The sequence below is a fragment of the Sinocyclocheilus grahami genome, unplaced genomic scaffold (genome assembly GCF_001515645.1).
Source record: "Sinocyclocheilus grahami isolate Dianchi unplaced genomic scaffold, SAMN03320097.WGS_v1.1 scaffold1014.1, whole genome shotgun sequence".
Lineage (NCBI taxonomy): Eukaryota > Metazoa > Chordata > Actinopteri > Cypriniformes > Cyprinidae > Sinocyclocheilus > Sinocyclocheilus grahami.
The window spans coordinates 287,185-299,902 of NW_015506193.1; the positions used below are offsets into that span (position 1 = coordinate 287,185).

General features: G+C 41.3%; 1 protein-coding gene across 1 annotated transcript; it reads left to right on the forward strand.

The window, feature by feature from the left end:
- The first annotated feature begins 915 nt into the window (after positions 1-915).
- pax8 (paired box 8) lies at positions 916-12,399 on the forward strand. The gene is made up of 11 exons (XM_016250910.1): positions 916-937; positions 3,773-3,914; positions 5,946-6,143; positions 6,304-6,380; positions 6,460-6,585; positions 6,925-7,094; positions 7,171-7,276; positions 7,612-7,854; positions 7,963-8,064; positions 10,821-10,907; positions 11,649-12,399. Exons 1-11 carry the CDS (start codon positions 916-918, stop codon positions 11,717-11,719), a joined length of 1,344 nt encoding a protein of 447 aa, XP_016106396.1. The 3' UTR covers positions 11,720-12,399.
- The last annotated feature ends 319 nt before the right edge of the window (positions 12,400-12,718 follow it).

Consider the following 12,718-nt stretch of genomic DNA (forward strand, 5'->3'; position numbering starts at 1 on the left):
GAACGATGAGAGCGTTCACATCGCCCCAGGAGGCGCGTTACATCTCACATCTAATCACTGAGGGGGTGAATGAAAACAAGCCCGATCCTTGACAAATATTTCCGTAAACGTTGACGTATCGCTTGGTGTTTTGTTGTGTTCTGGGAGCGCTTGAACACCCAGAATCATCCATCCGTACACTTTGGTCTGGGCGACACTACGATGCAAACGTCACGCTACACGAACCGCCCCCAAATCCGTCGTCCAATGGTTGAAGCGCGTCCTGGGGGCCAGAGAGCCGCCGGGATAAAACCTCTACTGGGCCCGTCAGGCGCTCTTACTGCTCCGTAATAGCCAACCGGAGAAACTCTAATCCATCCGACCGAGCGGCCAAACAGAATATGTGCCATTCTAACTGACACTGGCGTTGGATAAAAGCCTTCGGATATTTCCAAGCGTCTCTTCCCCAAAAGGTAAAACATGCTTAGCATGCATTAGATATCATTTTTGCGCATTGATTTGGTGTGGATTTAATGGGGCCGGCAGGTGTAATTTATTGATAACTGCAGACACAACAACTTCTGTGCCTCATAATGTAGCTACACTAGGCCTATAACACGCAGTAAAACAAGCGAAATCTCTTTAAAAACGAGGAGCTTGACGTTAAAAACTCATCGACTAAACATTAAGTGCTTAAGTATCGAATATAAGAGGCTGTTTGATGCAAATAGTCATTAATAAATATTAAATAATAAATATATAACAATAGCCGTAACTGTCAGGTTCACCATAAATGTCCTTTTGCAGGGAATAAAACTATCAACGCAGGAATATTTTCACGCAAGACCTCATATGGACTAAAACACAGCAAATTAAGTGAGAGTGGACACTCGGACATTTAACCAGGACATCAAGAGACCAAGACTTCTCTGAGAAATGTCCAACACAACTGGGCGAGGTAAAAACAATAAACGAGTTATTTTGAAATATATACCGGAATCTGTAGATCACATGAAATGTCTAAATTTATCCTAATTTAAATTATATTTTACCATATAGTTCAGTTCAAGAAACTATAGGCTACTCAGGGAATATCAGACAGACCTTCCTTTTTATTTTATTAGTTTATTTTACAAATAGCTACTGTTAATTTATAGAAATTATGAAATATAAAATATATCGAAAATGTAAATTTGACAGTAGTGGTTTGACAATTTATTATAGGAAGTTATGTGTCATATCACTATATTTCCAGCGGTCCGTGTTGGTCTCATGTTATATGAGGAATACTTGCTTATATATAACAAATAACAAATTGAGATCCTCACACATTCATAACAAAAATCCGATTTGGGAAAATTACAAAAAATTAAAAAACTTTCCTATGAATTGGATTTTTCGTTGTTGTTTAAATAGTTTATCTAGCGATCGGAGTGCAGAAGAAGGGAGCAGAAATCTCGAGAGGAGTTAGACATGAAGTCTTTACTCGCACAGATATTGACTTTTCCTTCAGAGGTTAATGGCTTAAATCCGTCGGAGCTCAGTTCAACAATAAGAGCCTATAGCAATTGAGCAGTAAAACCTGCTCCAGACACCGCATTCTAACACATGGATTTTTGCCGGTATTTTAGTAATTTACGACTGTATAAGAGCGGCGATGGAGAGAGACATCATTCAGTTTTTGTGTTTCACCCCGAAAGCCGCTTTCCTGCTTTCTCTTTTTTACATGAAAATGAATGTATTGATAGTATTAATGGTGCGTTTTATAAGTTTTCATTTAGGTTGCTATAACATGTTTTCAATTATTTTATACAACATCATATATAGCCCCCCCCCCCCCCACCCCCCATGATTTCAGTCTCATATTTCTACCTGAACATTTCGTTTTCCGTGTATTTAAACTAATGTACAATTTAAATTATTTTTGTATTCCGTTGTTCATTGAAACACGATTATTATGGTCCAAATTTGTTGGAATTTCGTCTTGTTTTCCTAAGCTAAACGCACTGTTTTTACCCCCATTGCGTACTGAAATTATAGGCTGAGCAAATACTTAATTGTATGACATAGATCAAGTGTCCATAATGTCAAAACAAAATAGATCTAACATTTTTAATATAAATAATTAGTTAAAATCATTTTGTAAGCGATGCGCTATATATTTTGTAGTTCAGGCCATGACTCGTTAAAAACTCTATTAATAATGTAGGCTACATAAACAATTAAAATCCATAACCAAAACTAGGCTATAAGATTTGGTTGCGTTAAAGTGAACGTAAAACTTAAATTAGTACAGCATTAGGAACATTAGGAATCTGTTAACCCTGTTTTTTCTATTTAAGTAGCCTACTTTTAAATTGGCATGATTGTGTTTACATAAAATGTTGCCAAAGCACTATACGAAAGAAAAAAAAAGCATTTTGGAAACAAAATTGTACTCAGAAGTAAGCTAAATGTCATTTGTCCTTAATTGTGGGGAAAAAAACTTTTTATTGTAAAAATGCAGTAAGTTTTCTGTTAGGATATGGTGTGGGTTAGTACTTATTTAACTAGCTGTTTATAAAAAAACAACTGAAATCTATGAAAGGTCGCCATTTAGATAGTTGTGTGTGTGTGTGTGTGTGTGTGTGTGTGTGTGTGTGTGTGTCTATTCTCCTGGGGTTTCTCTGCTTTAATATCCTGTCGCTTGCTGACTCTTGGCGAGGAGAGTTTGACACACTCCGCTAACACCGTTAATAGCGCCGTTTGATGTGGAAATGAAAGCTGCAAAAGAGCAAAAGGGGAAGAAGAGACTGAATGGGTTAAATTAAAAGTGAGGCGCTTGTGAGAGTCACTGGTGCGGCGCAGCACCACACACGAGCGCGGACAAATTTCGTCACAAAAGGGCGCATGGCGAAAACACGAAAAACGAACATTAACATCTGCTGCTTAACATCAAATCTATTATCCAGACACTAAAAACAAAAACAATTATAATAGTAAAATTATTACTTATTACTGAACAATAGTTTCCTTATGAATATCGTATGTTTAATATTTAAATATTTAAAATGTTTAGACGTAAGCCCCTCTCTCCATTATTTCAGTGCAAAGGATGAATTTCTTTCAAATATTATTATTTTCCTCTGATAAAATGTTACATGTTTTATATTTACATGTAAGTTTTAATTGCCTTAGTATAGGTTATTTACACTTGAAGACACCAAAACGTTAATGGCTAAAACTGGAAATAGCAGTAGGTGACATCAGTTCATATATTATTATTATTTTTACAATTTCTTCTATATCTGAGACGAGTTTAATGCAGTCAGTAAATCCAAATATTCTACAGGACATCTGTGTCCCACAGGAGCATGAGATACATATCTGGAAAATCTTTCCAGAAAACTTATACAGAGCGGTCTAGACCAGAAGCTGTCGGGTTACAGTACTCTAGCCTGGTGATCTGGAGCTTTATGTGATCGTTTTGAGTGTGTTCATAGAAACTGAGGAAACATCGGAAATGCTGAAGACATAGTTTAGTAGATGACATCTGTTTAAGTCTGTCAAGTTTGTTGAATCTGGAAAGGTTATCTTCAGGACACTATTGAGAATGTACATAACTTTCAGAAGAGTGTTAATGTGATTCGGTAACTACCCAAAGAAACCTCGATTTCTGTAATGAGGCCAATTAAATTCACCTGTGCTGACAGAGGCAGTGTTCATTGTGCACGTTTTTCTCATACATTTGGCATGATGTTTATGTTTGTTCATGTCCTTTCACCCCCAGGTCATGGGGGTCTTAATCAACTAGGTGGCATGTTTGTGAATGGACGCCCGCTCCCGGAGGTCATCCGGCAGAGGATCGTGGACATGGCGCACCAGGGCGTACGACCTTGTGACATCTCCCGCCAGCTGAGGGTCAGTCACGGCTGCGTCAGCAAGATCCTGGGCAGGTAAACAGTCCAGAGCAGCCCATACTGGAACACATCGAACACACACACACGCACCACACACACACACACACACACACTCTAACAACAACAGGATGGGCCAAACACATTCACTTATTTTCTACTTTTCCTCACTTAGTATTTGTTATGTCTCCTCTGCTCCGCTGCCAAACATACCGAATCAGGATGTACATTTATTGTACATGTATTGACCAAGCTGCACTTGCAAGGTGTGTGTGTGTGTGTGTGTGTGTGTCTATTCTCCTGGGGTTTCTCTGCTTTAATATCCTGTCGCTTGCTGACTCTTGGCGAGGAGAGTTTGACACACTCCGCTAACACCGTTAATAGCGCCGTTTGATGTGGAAATGAAAGCTGCAAAAGAGCAAAAGGGGAAGAAGAGACTGAATGGGTTAAATTAAAAGTGAGGCGCTTGTGAGAGTCACTGGTGCGGCGCAGCACCACACACGAGCGCGGACAAATTTCGTCACAAAAGGGCGCATGGCGAAAACACGAAAAACGAACATTAACATCTGCTGCTTAACATCAAATCTATTATCCAGACACTAAAAACAAAAACAATTATAATAGTAAAATTATTACTTATTACTGAACAATAGTTTCCTTATGAATATCGTATGTTTAATATTTAAATATTTAAAATGTTTAGACGTAAGCCCCTCTCTCCATTATTTCAGTGCAAAGGATGAATTTCTTTCAAATATTATTATTTTCCTCTGATAAAATGTTACATGTTTTATATTTACATGTAAGTTTTAATTGCCTTAGTATAGGTTATTTACACTTGAAGACACCAAAACGTTAATGGCTAAAACTGGAAATAGCAGTAGGTGACATCAGTTCATATATTATTATTATTTTTACAATTTCTTCTATATCTGAGACGAGTTTAATGCAGTCAGTAAATCCAAATATTCTACAGGACATCTGTGTCCCACAGGAGCATGAGATACATATCTGGAAAATCTTTCCAGAAAACTTATACAGAGCGGTCTAGACCAGAAGCTGTCGGGTTACAGTACTCTAGCCTGGTGATCTGGAGCTTTATGTGATCGTTTTGAGTGTGTTCATAGAAACTGAGGAAACATCGGAAATGCTGAAGACATAGTTTAGTAGATGACATCTGTTTAAGTCTGTCAAGTTTGTTGAATCTGGAAAGGTTATCTTCAGGACACTATTGAGAATGTACATAACTTTCAGAAGAGTGTTAATGTGATTCGGTAACTACCCAAAGAAACCTCGATTTCTGTAATGAGGCCAATTAAATTCACCTGTGCTGACAGAGGCAGTGTTCATTGTGCACGTTTTTCTCATACATTTGGCATGATGTTTATGTTTGTTCATGTCCTTTCACCCCCAGGTCATGGGGGTCTTAATCAACTAGGTGGCATGTTTGTGAATGGACGCCCGCTCCCGGAGGTCATCCGGCAGAGGATCGTGGACATGGCGCACCAGGGCGTACGACCTTGTGACATCTCCCGCCAGCTGAGGGTCAGTCACGGCTGCGTCAGCAAGATCCTGGGCAGGTAAACAGTCCAGAGCAGCCCATACTGGAACACATCGAACACACACACACGCACCACACACACACACACACACACACTCTAACAACAACAGGATGGGCCAAACACATTCACTTATTTTCTACTTTTCCTCACTTAGTATTTGTTATGTCTCCTCTGCTCCGCTGCCAAACATACCGAATCAGGATGTACATTTATTGTACATGTATTGACCAAGCTGCACTTGCAAGAACATGGTGCCGATTTGCTCTAAAGTAACCATCACATATCAAGTACTTCACATATATAACGTTACACACAATATACAATCTACAAGACGATATACAGCACAGTGCATGATATACACATGCAGAGTGAGCAGACTCAGAGTAGAGTAGATCGAATCTAGCAGAAATAAATGAAGAATAAGTGAGCAGACGGGTGACAGAAGGAAGCTGTGAAAGCAGTCAGCAGCTGTGTGTGTGTTTTGTTTTAATGGTCGTTTGTCTTTCAGGTATTATGAGACGGGCAGCATTAAACCAGGAGTCATTGGGGGCTCAAAGCCGAAAGTGGCGACTCCTAAAGTGGTGGAGAAGATAGCGGAGTACAAGCGTCAGAACCCGACCATGTTTGCGTGGGAGATCAGAGACCGACTGCTGGCCGAGGGCGTTTGTGACGGTGACACTGTGCCCAGCGTCAGCTCCATCAACAGGTACTGAACCCAAACCTCATCAAAGAACATTACACACCACAGAACGTCAATGTGCTTGAAAATCATCATGGTCCTAGAATTTAGTCCTTAATTTTCTTTGTGCAAATTTAATCTTCCTTCTTAATTAACTTTGTTAACCCACTGTTTTCTTCTCTTAAAGGATTATTCGCACAAAAGTTCAACAGCCATTCAACCTTCCTCTGGACAGTAAAGGCCTCAGTCCTGGACATACACTGAGTAAGAACATACACTAACAATTCACAATAATATCTGTTTCAGTTCAGTGCAGTTAAAGTAAAGTCTGTTTGGTTTACAGTTCCCAGTTCAGCCGTCACTCCTCCAGAATCTCCTCAGTCGGACTCTCTAGGCTCCACCTACTCCATCAGCGGCCTGCTGGGAATCCCACAGACCAACGCTGAGGGCAAGAGGAGCCGCGATGACAGTGAGTCTTACAGACTATTAGTGTGCTGTAATGCACCGATTCAGACAGCACTGAATGATGACAGAACCTCCAGACACCAAACATATCAAAGTTTAACAAATGAACCATGACATACTGAATGATGCTGCTCCGCTGTTTGCATGAGGCATAATTTTGATCCTGAAACATTAAATTAATTTCCAGGTTGGGTTAGGAGATGGGTTTAGGAAAAATGCATGGCTGAGATGAGAACAAATGTGGCACATTTTTCAGGTTTTGCAGAAATGTCTGTATGGTACAATGTTTTAAAGAGAGTCCCATTATCAGTAAAGAAATAATGAGCTTCCATTTGCGTGTCAGGTGATCAGGAGAGCTGTCGGCACAGTGTGGACTCTCAGGGCAGTGGCAGCGGACCCCGGAAACAGTTGAGGACCGAACACTTCCCTTCCCAGCACCTGGACTGTGGCTTTGAGAGGCACCACTACAGCTCCGACACATTCAGCCAGACCGTGGCCGGCAAAACAGAGCAGGTACTGGAGCAAAACGCTGTCCCAATCACTGCGCATGCACACAGATATTCAGCTACTGACTCTCTCTCTCCTGCAGTCACTCTATCCTCTCTCGCTCATCAATGGCAGTTTGAACGAGGGTAAAAGTGCTTCAGCTATCAGTCGAAACCTGGCAGCACATCAGGGATACACAGTGGTTACAGGTAATAACCACAATTCATATGTAAAAGCCTTTAATTCCTCATTTATTCTCCTAATCAGAACGATATTTACAAAAAGAGAGTCACATTTACTGTATGAAAAGACACTTCCGGAGTGCCATGTCCAGCAACACATTACACAGTTCATTTAGCAAACCGCTCAGTCCTGTATTCCCCAAATGTATAATTCATATTTGATTGTTGTATTCGCCATTTTCGTCATTGTTTTGCATATGTGCTTATGCTGTCTGTGATTATTGTAATCCATTCCATTGCACATCAATTAACATTCATACATTAATTTTTCCACCTGTCTGTCGACCCGTGCTCCGCCTCAGAAGCTCTACAGCCCCTCCCACTCTGTTTGAAACAGGAAATGTCACCTGAGGTGAACAGCTCAAGCCCCTCCCCCAACATCATCGCTAATTCAGCCTTCCTGGAGCTCACTTCCATTTCGGCTCCGTCATCAGTGCCCATCGCTAACAGCTGCAGCAATGCCACTCATTTATCTCATGGCTTCAACTCATTTTCCCATCATGCCCCAGTGCACGGGCAGTTCAGCAGCCCGCCGCTCATTGCAGGTAAAACATCACAAATCACTCATGCATCCATCATCCCAGTTTCCCCACCTGTCCGGTGTTTTCGATACTGTGAGACAAAACAATGAGTGGATTTGATGACTGTTTCAGGCAGAGATGTTGCGAGCTCAATGCTGCCCGGTTATCCTCCACACATCCCGTCGGCCACGCAGTCAGGCTTCTCGTCATCCACCATTACTGGGATGGTAGCAGGTGAGCCAGCCTTTTGAATTCTCATGCATTTAGCGGTGTTTGTTAAAGGGGTCATATGATGCGATTTCAAGTTTTCCTTTCTCTTTGGAGTGTTACTAGCTGTTTGTGAATAGATAAGATCCCTAAAGTTGCAAAGACTAAAGTCTCAAACCCAATGAGATATTCTTTATAAAAGTTAAGACTCGTACATGTCTGCGTCACGATGTGGTAAGATTTGCATCCCAAATGTTCACGCAAAGAAAGAAGGCGTAACTTTGATTCTCGCTGTAGTATTGTTGCTGCCGCCGCCGCCATGTCGTAGAGACGCTGTGTATTTCGTTGCGAAAGCGAAAATACTTTGTTTGGTCTTCCAAAAGAGGACACAACTCGAAATCAGTGGTTAAGTTGTATTAACATCACTGTTCCAGAACAGTTCAAACCAAATATTCAGATGTGTGCAGCGCATTTTAAGGAGGACGAGGACTGTTTCCTGGGAGAGTAGACTACAATGCAGGTGTTCTGACAAATAATGCTGACTCACAGCCTGTAAGTACGTTTTCATATTTAAAGGATTTGCCACTGATGATTCAAACGCGAGTTTTGAGCAGTGTAGAGTCGCACTTGTTGTTTGTCGTTTCTTCGATCACAAATGCAGACACGGTTTTATGTTTATGTGGCGCGATGCAACGCAACACGTAAAAAGACAGTATAAGTCATTATAATCAGTAATTATGCTACAAATGCCTCGTTTTGTAATGGGTTTTATTGGTTTTGTCTCGTCGCGCCGGGACATGGCATCACAGTATGGTAAGGGGCGTAACATTTCCGTCACACACTTGAGGTATTCGGCCAATCACAACGCACTGGATATCTGGCCAATCAGAGCACACCTCACTTTTCAGAACGATGAGCTTTGTAAAAATCAACACATTTCAGAAAGGCGGGGCATAGAGGAGAAACAATAATGTACAGCATGTGGAAAATAATGTTTTTTTAACCTTAAACCGCATAAACACATTTCATTACACCAAATACACAAAATAATGTTCTTTTTAGCAATGTCATATGACCCCTTTAAGGCAAGTATCACTATTCAGTGGGGATTTTTTCCATCAAACACATTTATTCAAATAAGGCACTAATCACTTGATGTAGATGTGTTACAGCTAAGGCTGTCAGTCAACCAGACTGTTTCTGGTATGTATTTGGCGTAATAGAAGGTCATGTGCTCAATAACAGCTGCAATAAACAACACTTACATATCTGCTTAATTTTATAATTCTAACATTAAATATTTAAATATGGGAAAGAGTTAAAATGACACTGGCTGTTCAGAGAATATTTTGCAGTTGTAATCTCTTTATTTTTCTTATGTTGAATTTACTGTATCTGAACCACCAAGCTTGAACCATTTTACCCAGAGAGTTCAAATTTCAATTCATTTTGACCTGCCCAATAACACAGGACTACAGGGCATGAGCCAGCCAACCACCCAGAACAGCCTAGCAACTGCACAACAAATCCACAACCACATAGACACTTACTGTGATTCCTATTTATTAAAAGAATAATCTGTCTTCCGTTCTTCATTTCACCCCTACTTTAGATTGTGTAGTAGTCTAGCTTAGATTTAACAATTCCACTGTATGCTCTAAATCTGGTTCTTATGACAAATGACTTGTGATGTTCCTCAATTGGATAAAAACATCTGCTCAGTGAGCTCAAAGAGAATGCATAGCAACACTCCAGTATTGGTGAGTTTCACACAGGCATTCGCATTTACTTCAGGAATTGTAAAAATCTAGTTTTGTGATTCTGCGTTCTCATCAGTGCAGTTTCTCTGAAACAGTTGGTGATAAACATGGTACAGTATGAATGTGAGGAGCGCACAGAGCGTGTGAGAGTGCCGGGAGGGCGGTTTAGAAATTAACAGAGGGAAGGGTGGGTTAATCAGTAGCTGGTTTGCTGTGGTATAGCAGGTCTGGGCGAATGGGGGGAACGGGGCAGGAGTTCCGCCCTGCTGCCCGCAGCGGCCCCTCTCACCCGACCACACAGCGCCACAGGAACCACACTGGGGCCCCACTGAGGGATCATGACTATCAGTCCCAGAGAGATGGAGAGAAAGACAGTCTTAGGTGGAATGCAAACCGTGAATGAATGCACAATCTGTATGGAAAGCATATACAGAGAGTATATCCATTAAGGAACAAACGGTAGGAGGAGTGCGAGGCAAACGCAGCAGAGCTCGATGGAGCTGCTCAGACTCTGATACACTTTTCTTTTTTCATATGAAGTCTGCCCTGCCAAGCGCGAAATGAGAGGGTCTGATTTATTATTTTTCTGGTGGGCTTGCTGAGAGGAAGCGTTCATACACAATTACTCACTGAAGGGGGGGATTCAATCCGGCTCCCATAATTACCAATTAGATATTGGAATGTTAAAAAAAAGAATGGCAGAGGGAGGCGGCGAGAGCATGAAAGGCTAAAGGAGGAAGTGAGGGATGGAGAGACGCTAAAGCAGACTGACTGTATGCACCAGTGAGCAGCCGTCCACCTGCCCAGCCTGCGGGATTAATGGTTTACAAGCGCCTCTAACCACCAAGTGAATGATGTGCTAGAGCTCAAGCTGCTGAAAGTGCAGACGAATTCGCACAACACTTTACAGGACGAGAGCCTAAGTCTGAATCTGTTGTCATTCAAGGAGTTTGTTTGTTGCATGCTTGTTGTTGCTGGTGTCTTGTTTAATGTGTTCGCCTGTGGATGTGTGTTCACCTGCAGGGCCAGAATACACGGGCCAGACCTACAGCCACACGCCATACACTTCCTACAGTGACGCCTGGAGATTCACCAACTCCAGCATATTAGGTACGTTGAGCAGAATCAACAGTGTGTCTCTGAGGACTTTAAGTGTCTCCACAATGTTATGGTTGTCTAGTACAGTGGTTCCCAACCCTGGTCCTGGAGGCACCCCAACACTGCACATTTTGCATGTCTCCTTTCTCTAACGCACCAATTTCAGGTCTTTAAGTCTCTAATAATGAGCTGATGACCTGAATCAGGTGTGTTTGATAAAGCAAAACGTGCAGTGTTGGGGTGCCTCCAGGACCAGGGTTGGGAACCATTGGTCTAGTAGAGGGTATTCGCTATACATGGGGAAAAAACTACCTGTATACACCCAAATGGGACCGCCTTGCCCTTCAACTGTTGCATAAAGTTTCAGTCACATGTCCTCTAACTTTTTGTGTCTTCCGGCTATTGAACGTTTCTGTGGAAAGAAATAATGCCACAGTCACAAGACGGCCATTAGCCCTCTAGCTCGTGAAAAAAAACTACCTGTATACACCCAAATGGGACCGCCTTGCCCTTCAACTGTTGCATAAAGTTTCAGTCACATGTCCTCCTAACTTTTTGTGTCTTCCGGCTATTGAACGTTTCTGTGGAAAGAAATAATGCCACAGTCACAAGACGGCCATTAGCCCTCTAGCTCGTGATTTAATTAGAATTACAGAGCAGACAAACTGAAGTTTCAACAATACAAAATAATATAACAAATGTTCTACTTTGGCTCCTCAGTATACTCTATGGACTCCCTGTCTCCCCCTGCAGGTTCCCCGTATTACTACAGTTCAGCCGCGCGAGCGCCGCCTCCCTCCACCGCCGCTTATGATCATCTCTAGTGCCGGACTTTTTACAGTGGAGTGTCCAATGAAAGACACAAGGAGTGAAGAAAAACGAAAACATATTGACGGACAATACCTTTTATTGCCTGTAAAACTATTTATGTCCTTTGTTCAAGGCGCGATTAAAGGCCACGTTTACATCTTCATCCACCAGTCAGAACATTTCTTGCCTGTGTTTTTATTTCTCTGCAGCCAAATAGTTCTGCAAACTGTTTTCATATAGGCTATTCATGGACAGAAACCCTTTACGGGACATAAGCGTTGTTTTTAGCAGCTGAAGCATCTGAAGTGTAGCCTACACGGTCGACAAATACTGCGAAACTGCATCCACACAACTGAATTATATAAATTAAAATGTTATAAATGATTTTAACGGAACATGAGAAACACCTTTCACTGATTAAGAAATGGAGTAAATGCCATTTTACGCACGTGACATTTTGATGTTGGATTCGAGCTGAATGAATTGCTATAGGATGGGCTTCATTGATATTCATACAGCAAATATTTAAAACGACATATAATAACACGATGTTAACAAGCGGATATTTCTCTCTTCGATGTGCCATCCACCAAATCCACAAAGATTATCAAAAACATCACGGCTGCATATTCAGTCCAAACCATTACAGTAGTTTAATGTTTTGGGGCAATATGTAAATAATGTAGAGATGGCAAACCCCTATTAAAATGAAATCGATTTATAATACACATGATTATTAAGGCTGAACCGTGTGGGGATTCCCTGATAGCACACATACATCTCGGAGACGTCTATTTGATGTCTGCATTTACATCTGCAAGACGTATTTTTTAGGGTGTTTGCTCATCTGCAATACGTCTATAGGACGTTTCCTTTTAGATGTCAAATAGACGTCTATTAGATGTCTTTAAGATGTTTATGATTTAGAATGTATGTAAAACTGACATCTGAAAGACGTCTGTTAGATGTTTGTACACAGCAGATGCTTTCCAGATCAAGAGATCTTTAACAGA

Excerpts from the sequence above, each read along its gene's own strand:
- pax8 (XM_016250910.1), top strand. The coding sequence starts at position 916 with ATGTCCAACACAACTGGGCGAG. Across the intron at positions 6,381-6,459 it reads CAGTCCTGGACATACACTGA|TTCCCAGTTCAGCCGTCACT; the intron begins GTAAGAACATAC and ends TTTGGTTTACAG. Across the intron at positions 8,065-10,820 it reads CATTACTGGGATGGTAGCAG|GGCCAGAATACACGGGCCAG; the intron begins GTGAGCCAGCCT and ends GTTCACCTGCAG.